Source organism: Mesoplodon mirus, assembly GCF_964341445.2.
Source record: "Mesoplodon mirus genome assembly, chromosome: X".
NCBI lineage: Eukaryota > Metazoa > Chordata > Mammalia > Artiodactyla > Ziphiidae > Mesoplodon > Mesoplodon mirus.
Genome location: NC_138981.1, coordinates 119,815,856 through 119,826,932, shown reverse-complemented (window position 1 = coordinate 119,826,932; position 11,077 = coordinate 119,815,856). Strand labels below are relative to the sequence as shown.

Below are 11,077 nucleotides of genomic sequence, written 5' to 3'. Positions count from 1 at the left end.
CGGGCTGGCCGCAGGGAGGGCGGGCTGTGGCTCCGCGCCGGGGAAGAGTGCAGACGGCGGGGTGCCGAACCTGGCGCTTGTGGAGAGATCGGGGCGCCCCCCCTCCCTGCAGGAGGAGCCTAGCGCTCCTCCGCCATCCCTCCCCTGCGCGTTCGGCTCGCTTTCTCCGCGGGCTGCTGCGGGAGCGGCGGGGCGGCGGAGCTGGGGGAACGGCGGGGCCGCCGTCCCCGGGACGGGCGGGGCGGGGGCGGGCGGTGAGTGAGGCGGGCGGGGGCGGCGGGGGCGAGGGCGCCGGGGGGCGGGGGGAGTGCGGAGAGCCGCGGAGGGCGGGCGGTTGGCGGGGCAGCCAGCCTCGCCGTCCGTTTCGCGCCGCCGGCCCACGCCGCAGTGTGTTGTGGACGGCACCTTCTCAGACAGCCCAGTAGAGCCCAGCTCGGCGCCCGGCAGCCTTCGACGCGATGTTCCGCCAGAGCTTTAACCGTTTTGTAAGTACACTCCCTGCGGCTCCACGAGTGCCGGTTTGCTTGCTCGCCGGCCCCTTCGCCCGGTCCCTCAGAACAATTTTCTGAGGGGATGACTCCATCTCTGGGAGACACCACCACCACCCGTTTTTACATTTTAACTGAAAGCACCCGTTTTTACATTTTAACTGAAACACGCTGCCCAGGCGGCCAGGGTGGGAAGGCAGGTAGGACTCTCGGAGCAGCCCCTCACCCCGCCCCCGACCCCGGACAATTTATCCGGAGCTTCCCGGGGCTGTTACAGACCCTACCTCGAACGGGGGGCCACCCTCGGGCTGGATGGGGAGGGACCCGTGGAGGGACCGACCCAGGGGCCCCTCGGTTTGCCAATTAGTCGAAGATGGCGTTTTATTATCAGGGAGGTTGCTTTCTTTTGTTTCCTCTGCCACGAGCACATGGAGATAAACCTAGACCTGTCACCGTGGCCCAAAAAAGACCTGGGGGCTGAAGGGTGGGAGGCTGGGGCCGGCCTCAGCCTTGCCCGGGGCTCGGCCGGCTGCTGACCCGAGGCCGGGCAAACTTTGGAGACCCAGCCTAAGCCTCTCACCTTGAGGGTATAATGAAAGCGAGGGTGATCGTCAGGGTGGGCTGGGTGGAGGTGGAGACGCGAGGAGGCTGCGCCGCCGCTGCCGAGCGCCGGGTCGGAAGCCTCGCCGAGCCCCGAACACCCCAGACATTGACCCAGGGGAGAAGGGAGCTGCGGCTGGACTCCTCCGTCCACGTTGACCCCCTCCCACATCCCCAGAAAAGGGAATTTCATTGCCGAGGGAGTTTGGCACCGGGACAAGCGATTTCCGGCTACTGACTTTTTTGAGTAATCTGTTTACTCCTGGAGGGTACCTTAAGAATGGAGTAAAACCGGGACCATTTACTTCTATGCTGCTATTTGTAGCAACTTCCTTAATTGCAAGATGAGGTGGCGGGAATAGGATTTTATTTCTGCCAATGATGTGAAAGAAAGGGTTCGTCTGTAAATTTTCATTTTTCTGTCCTTAGGAAAAATGGTTGAGCGCTGTGAGCGCCCACCACCCCGCTTCCAATGTCTGTTTGAGAACTTGTCGGTTTGGCTCTTTTCCTGCGATTATTCCTAATCGAAGCGTTGCTAGCATTTTTCAAGCGTCGGATGAATTTACTCTCATGTTTTTCTGCGCTTGAAACTTTCCCAAATGTACCCTGGCTAAATGAAATAATTGTACATCCCATTTTAGAATGTTATTATCACAATAGTGCTATGTTAATGTTTTTCTAAATGTTTACCTCACCCAGAAGCCGTGTCTTATGAAATTGGAGCAGGTTTACCTGTGGCACAGAGCAGTAGAGGTTGTGCATATCAGGATTTTGAAATCCTTAGGAATTGGATTGTACTGGATGCTTTGCTAAAGCAAGTGACTAAAATTGGTTTCTCACATTTAGCCTGAGAAGGTAAAAGAGCATTGTACTTCATAGTTCTATTTCACATAGATTCTTGTGATCCTGGAGTGTTGTTTGGGGGTGACAAAAAGGGAAAAGTGACAAAGAGGACTAATTGTAATATTTGGGAAAAGGGTAATCTTTTCAGTGGCTCTCTTATACTGGAAAACAACTGCCCTCTGGTTCGTAATAAATTCATTAGCTCAAAATTGAGATCATTTGAAACCAAACAACCCAAGTAGCAGTCTAAAAGCCCCCTTTGCTTTTCTTTTGCTTAGCGTGATCTGCACTGTATGAGTCTAGTAATGAAGCAGTGCTGGCCCAGGAAGCTAGGGCATGCAGCAGAATTTGCAGCAGTTGTTGAGGTGCCAGCCTGCAGGTTTGAGGCTAGTACTTTGCATCCCCGTGCAAGATATCTGCAGAGAATCACTTACGCTCACACTGAAGAGCTTTGACCTCATTGTTTCGGCTGGAATGCCTAGCTGCTCACATTTTCCTGTGCAGCCAGGACTATGGTTAAGTCTCCAGCATTTGTACCAGTGCAGTAAATTGAAAGCTTCTCAGGAGTTGTATCTGAGCCCTAGGCCCTAGGGCAAGGAATTAATCTGCAAAACCTTGGACTGAATGTGAAACATGCTATCATATACTCATTGCTAAAGAATGACTTCAAAAAAAATTTTTGGTGGTGGGGGGCGGCCAATTGTAGCTCCTCTAATCAGTGAGCCAAACACTGTCCTCTTCTTTAGCCTGGTAGAGATTGAGGGGCACTCCCATTTACATCACTAGAAGGATACAGTTAAAGATTTAGGTTGGACTTGGCCTTGCACAGCAATGTACATGTAGTCTAAGTTGTGTGCTTTTATATTTCAGAGATGGGGCTGTGAATTCCTTTCAGAATTGTGTGTTTGTGTGTGTGTGTATCTGTATGTATGTGAAATTGACTTTGAATGTGACGTAAATTACAGTGGTGTTGCTTATGGTTCTTGGTCACTGAAAACTAGATACTAAGTGTTAGGACAGGGCTTTACATTTTAAGCCTGACATGGGAAGTAGTATCAACTCCTATGGCTCAGTAGTATTTGCTGAATCGTTTAAAAAATGCCATTTATTTCCCCAGGTTCTCCAGTTTCAAGCTAAACGAAGTAGTGATTCATTGTATTTTTTTTTTTTTTTTTTTTTTTTGCGGTACGCAGGCCTCTCACTGTTGTGGCCTCTCCCGTTGCGGAGCACAGGCTCCGGACGCACAGGCTCCGGACGCACAGGCTCCGGACGCACAGGCTCAGCGGCCATGGCTCACGGGCCTAGCCACTCCGTGGCATGTGGGATCTTCCCGGACCGGGGCACGAACCCATGTCCCCTGCATCGGCAGGCGGACTCTCAACCACTGCGCCACCAGGGAAGCCCTCATTGTATTTTTTAAAGACATGGCCTTGACGTCTTTGCCATTAAAAATTGTCTTCTTTCCTTTCTGATGAATTAGGACTTTCCTTTTGACAGTTTTGAGGTAGAAAGAAATTGGTGGATTTGGTGTAGGATTTTCGGATTTAGGTATGTAGGGGGTGTCTTAAAAGATTTAAGAGTTGGATGTCTACAAGTACAATAAAAGCACTGCCTGGTCCCAGTCAACATCTCCATTCTCCATAAATACAATAAATAAATAATAGTTGTTTTGTCTATACAATTTATTTCCTTTAAAAGCATTTTTTAGAAGGTTTTTTTTTTTGGCTACGTTGGGTTTTCATTGCTGTGCGTGGGCTTTCTCTAGTTGTGGCGAGCAGGGGCTAGTCTTTGTTGCGATGTGCGGGCTTCTCATTGCGGTGGCTTCTCTTGTTGCGGAGCACGGGCTCTGGGCGCACCGGCTTCAGTAGTTGTGGCTTGCAGGCTCTAGAGCGCAGAATCAGTAGTTGTGGCGAAGGGGCTGGGCTTAGTTGCTCCATGGCATGTGGGATCTTCCCGGACCAGGGCTCAAACCCGTGTCCCCTGCATTGGCAGGCGGATTCTTGACCACTGTGCCACCAGGGAAGTCCCTAAAAGCATGATTAATTGGAAGTCTGGGCTAGTTGAGACTTAAGGGTCAGGGACTTTTATGTTATTTTGTCTTTTACCCTTCATAACATTCCTAGTGATTACAATAGCATTTTCACATGGGTTTAAAGGTTTAATGAGAGTCTAAACAATGAGAATTCCCCCCATTTGACTTAGTAAATTATTTCATGCTAATGATTCAAAATAAGACATTCCTTGATAAAGTAGATGGGGGCTTGGCCAAGTGTATGCGGTCTAATTAGCTTGTCAGAGAGTGATATTAAACAGGTATGAATTTCTAGATCATTGACATACAAAAGCTTAAGTTTTGAGTTGAAATACTGGGAAAAAAATATATCTCAGATTCTAGAAGCTCTTAAACTGCTTTGGTTCCATAAATCATGAAGCATATAGTAATGATATCACATAGAAAATTTTATATCTGTCAAAGAGGCCCAGGACTGGAAAGAAATCAGACTGCATAAGGTGTAATGAAAATTCAATATAAGACCAAAAATATTCAAAATAGGTAGCCAATTTATTACTTTGAGTCTGATCTCGGGTGGCCTTGGCCTACAGCGGCTTGAAGCAGGATTTTGGTTCCCCTGCCAGAGATTGAAGTCAGGTCACGGCAGTGAGAGTGCTGAATCCTAGCCACTAGACCACCAGGGCCAGTGGCCAGTGACAAGGACCTGGCCTGTCGGCTTTGTAGAAATGAATTCCCAAAAAGAGACGGAAGGTAGTGAAACAAGTGTTTATTAGGAGGAAGAAGGGCTCAGAGAGAGTCGTGCCCTCGTGGTAGTTTGAATCACTTTATATGGGGCGAAATTTCTTCCAGGTTTCTTTTGGCCAATCATCTTGCTTTGCCTGATTCTTTTTTTTTAAAATGAATTTTATTTATTTATTTATTTAGCCACACTGCATGGCATGTGGGATCTTAGTTCCCCAACCAGGGATCAAACCTGTGCCCCCTGCAGTGGAAGCGGGAGTCTAAACCACTTGACCGCCAGGGAAGTCCCATGACTTTGCCTGGTTCTGAGTCTGTATTTGGTTTATCTCAGGGTCCGCCCATGTGTGCGTGCATCTCTTAGCCAAGATGGATCCCAGCACAGAGGCCTATGGGTAGGTTGACATCACCTAGTGTGGGGTGGCGCCCCCTCCCTTTTGACCACCGAAGAGCCTTTCTGTGTAGTCAGGAAGGTCTTCTGAACCCCGAGAATGAGGAATATGTGGTCTCTTTATCTTTTCTCTGGGCAGGGCTCAGCCCCTCTCTGTTCCTGCTATTTTCTTTGGGAGTATCTGTCCACAGGGGACAGACTCCAGCTGCTCAGCCTGGGGCCCATCTATCTCTTGCCTCAAGTCCAAGGCAAGGCCAGTCTAGTGAAGCAATATATGAAGGCAATTAATAAAATTCAGGTAACTTTTTTTTTTTAGGAGCACGGTTTTTTGTTTTCTCCTTGAATTATCATTATCAGGGTAATTAGACTTTTTTTTCTCTGTTTCACCTTACTGAAATCCTTGGCCTGACATTGCTGAGCATGGAAAATATTGATGAGTTTATTTTATTGTGTTTAGAAATTTATCTAAATGTATGTATTGCGATATTTTTGCATTTACACAAGCATTACAAATGGCCTGTGTGCATCTTGGCTCCTACCAGGTAGTTCATACGTGGCTGGGTTTAACAGGTGAATTTGTCCCTACTAAAAGCAACCTTTTATTATCATATTATATTGTAATTTCCTTTTAACTTATGTGGTACCTTACATTAGTCTTTCTCCACTGGGAGAGAATCAACCCCTAATGCCCTAGGGAATCCATTGTTTGTAATACTCATCTCCTCTGCGTGCATCTTGAGATGAGGAATTACAGTTGAGAAAGACTGCCCTAGACTGTGAACGCTGCTGGGGGCAAGGACAGTTGGCACAGTGCCTGGTGCATAGTAGGTGTTTGATAAATATTTGAATGAACAATTTTTATATGTTTCACCAAAATAATAGCTTCTAGTTATAGACAGTGATATTTATAGTAAATTCTTCCTTATGCAGAACGATTAAAGAATGAGGATTTGGGGCTTCCCTGGTGGCGCAGTGGTTGAGGGTCCGCCTGCCGATGCAGGGGACACGGGTTCGTGCCCTGGTCCGGGAAGATCCCACATGCCACGGAGCGGCTGGGCCCGTGAGCCATGGCCGCTGAGCCTGCGCGTCCGGAGCCTGTGCTCCGCAACGGGAGAGGCCACAACAGTGAGAGGCCCGTGTACCGCAAAAAAACAAAAAAAGAATGAGGAGTTCTAGTTAATTGGGTGTGATATTGTGATTGATAATAACAAATATATGTATATGTGGTCTTTGTTTCTGGCCCAGAGCTCCTAAAACCCTCTGAATTTCCAACACTGAGAGCAATAAAGGTGTCTTTTATTATGTTAATTAGGTGAATTGGAAAAGCACCTCAAGTTGGGGGCTGGTTGCCAGAGGAACCAACCCTTTGATTAGAGGGTTGGAACTTTCAGTCCCACTCCCCTGATTTCTGGGGAAGGGAGAGGGCTTGGCGATTGAGTTCAATCATCAGTGGCCAATGGGTTTGTCAATCATGCCTATGTAATGAAGCCTCCATAAAACCCCAAAAAGACAGGGTTTGGAGAGCTTCCAGGTTGGTGAACTCTTGGAGATTTTTGGGGACAGTGGCGCGCCTGGAGAGGGCATGGAAACTGCGCCCTTTTCCCATTCCTTGCCCTGTGCATCTTCTCTGCTTGGCAGTTCCTTTTATAATAAACCGTTAATCTAGTAAGTAAAATGTTTCTCTGAGTTTTGTGAGCCTCTCTAGCAAAATAATCAAACCAAAGGAGGAGGTTTTGGGAACCTGATCTATAGCCAGTCGGTCAGAATTACAGGTAACAACCTGGACTTGAGGCTGGTGTCTGAAACCCCAGGCGGGGGTTGTTGGAACCCCCAGTTTGTAGTCAGTTGGTCAGAAACACAAGTGATCACCTGGCCTTGCTACTGGTATCTGAAGTGGCGGGGAGGGGATGGTTGAGCGGGGAGTCTTGTAGAATTGAGTGCTTAACCTAGATAGTGTCAGAATTGAGGTGAATTATGGGACACCCACTTGGTGTCTGAGAATTGCTTTTTGGTGTAGAGACCACCCCCCACATAGGAACTGTGATCAGAACCTAAACATTGGGGTCTACTATATACTGATTACCAATTTTTAAAGTATTAGAATAAGTCTATCTAACGACAAAACTATACTGACCATAGTATAATCTCTTAGATGATTACACCATCTTATGATCTTGGAGAACATTATTTCATTCAACAAATATTCACTGAGCATCTGTTATGTACTGGGCACTGTGGTGGGCCCTGGGACACATTGGTGAGCCAGACAAACGCCCTCTCTTCATGAGATTAATTGTCATTACATATTGTCATTACATACACGGCTCAGAGGACACGGTGACTGCTCCACGCAACTTGAGTTTTTGTGAATTAGTTGCTGTTGTGTACTTAACTTGTCATTTGCCTTTCTACCAGAAATAAAGTGAACAATCTCAGACGTTTTCTGGTTGTTTGGATTTCAGATGAAAAGGAATTTGTTGCATTTGACACCTTCAATATGACCTGAACATGGCAAACTGCTTTTTTGCAAATAGATGTTAGTCTGATCCTGTGTAAAGTGGGAAACCTATTTAGAAATGAATCACTATTACTTGAAATAAATATTAAATAACCTGAACACAAGTTTTTTTCTTTTTTTTTCCTGATCTGGCTTTTACTGATTAAGCAACATAAAACTCTGAATGTCGTCTAAATACCTTCTATAAGGGTTTGCTCCCTCTGTTCATGATTATTGTTCGTAATTCAAACCTTTAGTGGGTAATATTGAGTGCGTACAGATCAGGTAGTTTCCAGTGCTCTTAGTGAGCTTTTAACAGAGGTGAGATTTGAGCAGATAAAGCAGGCCATTTTCATATTGATGGAACTGTCCAAATGAGCAGCTGGGCAGTGGGTTCTGGGAGGTAAAGGATGGCCAGTGGCCCCTGGGAGAACCATAACTAACATCCCTGTGTCTGGATGATGTGCAAAGAACTAGCCCATGAGTGAATTCAAATACTGGTTTGTTGAGTGATGGAAAAAAATCATTAAGGCTGACTGCTTGTCTAACCTGGTTGATCAGTTCTCCCAAAGAGGTGAAAGCATGGAACACAGAATAAAAACACATTTTTCCCCCCTCAGGGTGGTGGGGTTTCCTCTACATTTAGTGCTTTATATGGAATAATCTTTTGCATCTGGAATTCTTGAGATTGGGAGGAATTTTCTGGTTGGGAGGAGTGAGGTTCGAGGCTTCCACAAGTGAAGTAGCTGTTGTTTTCAAGTTTATTTCCATTCACTTAACACTTACCTTCCTGGCCTGGGATAAAGGTAGATCAGTGGTGATTGTTAAACAAACATTAGCACAACTGCAGCATATGTTAACACTACCGCAGTTTAATGATGAATGAGTAATCAGCACTGCAGATATGGGCGCAGGGTGCCCTGTGCCAGCACACTGGCAGACAACCCCTCAATCACTGCGGTGTATGGAGGGATTGCTGGTTCGGCTGACTTCTTGATTATCTGAGGTTTATAGATAATGTTGGACCCGTGGATATCCAGATTTGGGAGGTTAATATGTATTTGTGAAATACAGATTGTCATCAGTTTTTTGCCCCATATTTATTTAATAGAATATGGGAGGATTGGTGAAGACTACCTTGTTCAAGCAGGTACCGTGTATTTTTTTAGACTCCTCCGTTATATGCTGTCTTAAAGCATTACGGTGGCTGTATTTTCCTAGTCTCTCTTTCACGTCGGTATTGAAAAAAATCAGCAGGTTTTTTGTTTGTTTGTTTGTTTTTGGGCTGCATCGGGTGTTAGTTGCAATACACGGTGGGGCGGGGGAGCTTTGTTGCGGCATGCGGTATCTTTTGTTGCACCGCGGGCTCTTCCTTGTGGTGCGTGGGCTTCTCTCTAGTTGTGGTGTGCGGGTTTTTTCTCTCTAGTTGTGGCGCGTGGGTTCCAGAGGGCATAGGCTCTGTAGTTTGCGGCATGAGGACTCTCTCGTTGAGACGTGCAAGCTCAGTAGTTGTGGCTCGCGGGCTTAGTTGCCCCTCGGCATGTGGGATCTTAGTTCCCCGATGTCCAGCGATCGAACCTGTGTCCCCTGCATTGGAAGGCAGATTCTTTACCACTGGACCACTAGGAAGGTCCCCCCCAGAGCAGTTTTCTTGATAACGATTATGCCTTTAGCACAAACCCAATTCCCCAGATAACAACTGTGTCTGTGTCAAGGGTACCAACCTTGTAAGCCGACCTTTTTAAGAATAGCAGTCACAGACTTACCTGGTGGCACAGTGGTTAAGAGTCCACCTGCCAGTGCGGGAGACACGGGTTCGAGCCCTGGTCTGGGAAGATCCCACATGCTGCGGAGCTACTAAGCCCGAGTGCCACAACTACTCAGCCTGTGCTCTAGAGCCCGCAAGCCACAGCTACTGAGCCCGTGTGCCACAACTACTGAACCCCGTGTACAGCAACGAAGACCCAACACAGCCATAAATAAATAAACAAATAAATTTATTTGTTTGTTTATTTATTTTTAAAAAAAGAATAGCAGTCAGTCTCAGACCTGCTCTGTTAACTTTTTCCTACATGCTGTTAGGAAATCCTGGTAGTTTTCAGTGAATGGAAGTGACTTGCCCTCGGTCATTAAGCTAATCAAGCAGAAGAACTGAGTCTGAGACTCCCAGCAATCACCACCGTTTTTTCATTGCTGCACATACCATGCTTCTGGATTATGGGTCATTCCTTTTCGTTGAATGCATTCACTATTTGTCACTTGCAGCAGAAGAGCAGCCTGCCGGTGGTAAATTGATGCACCCAGTGGGGGAGCCAGGAAGTATTGATGTTTCTGCCAGTTTAGCGTCAACACTTGCTGGTTTCCTCTCTGGAGCATCACAGAGTTCGTGGATTTTCATTTTTTCTGACTTTGGTGCTTTCTTCACTGCCCCCACTCCTCCTTGTTCCATCCAATTACCCATAGTCCCAACACTCACTTACATCATTAATTCATCCCATTCTATACATGGCTAGTTGTTAGCTCATAGGCAGCTGATTTTAAAAATCCTTTTGGGTAACATAATTCCAAAGAGCGGGCATACTGAAGAGTATTTAGTTAAGGATGATTATATAGGAAAAGTTGCCAAAAGGAAAACAAAGTTCTTGGGCTAATGAATGAATTTTATGGAAATATTTATAAATACTGTTTTACTGCAGGATTGTTCTTTGAGTTCTATGGTCATGGAAAACCCCAGAGATATCTCTCTGGTTATTCTTAAGTTTCAGCCTTTTTTTGAAAACTCTTATCAGAAAGGAAAATTAATAATTCTTTTATGTTTTTGGACAAAGAATAAATCAGGAAATCATACTGGAAGATGCAGTAATCCTGCAGATCAACGGGGAGCAGAAGCCAGGAGGGAACTGTCACAAATAAGTAACAGCTGGGTAGAGCAGATTATGTAAGTTACACCTGTTGTGTAAGCAGTTGGGGACGTTCTTTAAGCTTCACAATTAATGTCGTTTGCAGTAATATGGATTAAGGGATCTATAATATAGTGCACAATTTACTTTGGCTTCTTTTCTGAAAACATCCATATGAATCAAAAGCTTCTTTTGAACACTCCTGCCCTGCTTGGTTGCTATAGAGGTATGTAAGGCACAGCCTTGCTCTCCAGTAGCTTTCAGTCTATTAGAGACAGAAGACCACACACAGGAACAACCTCCTCACAAGGCAGTAGGTCATCACTGCTATCTTCTTGAAGGCACACACAGTAAGTGCCGCAAGCATTCAGACGAGGGCACCAAATCTCTGGAAGCAGTGGGTGGAGGAGGAGGGATTTGTAGAGGAGGTAGCATGTGAATGAGGTGGTAGGGAACCCAAGGAATTGAAGTTCATGGGATTCTAGGGATGGCAACCTCATTACAGGAGGAGGCATTTACCTGAGCAATCCAGCCGAGTTATTGCTTATGGCACTTAGAGCAGGGGAACCGTCAATTTAGAGGACTTAGGTTCCAACTCTAAATGTA

At 46.2% G+C, this 11,077-nt stretch overlaps 1 protein-coding gene across 2 annotated transcripts in view; it reads left to right on the top strand.

The window, feature by feature from the left end:
- The first annotated feature begins 308 nt into the window (after nucleotides 1–308).
- The window catches only part of ATP11C (ATPase phospholipid transporting 11C (ATP11C blood group)), a 167,652-nt gene continuing 156,883 nt past the window's right edge, over nucleotides 309–11,077 (top strand). For both annotated transcript variants that reach the window (XM_082610483.1, XM_082610481.1), the window contains exon 1: nucleotides 309–485. In XM_082610483.1, coding sequence (XP_082466609.1) covers nucleotides 459–485 — 27 coding nt within the window. In that variant the 5' untranslated portion in view covers nucleotides 309–458. The remainder of the gene's footprint in view (nucleotides 486–11,077) is intronic.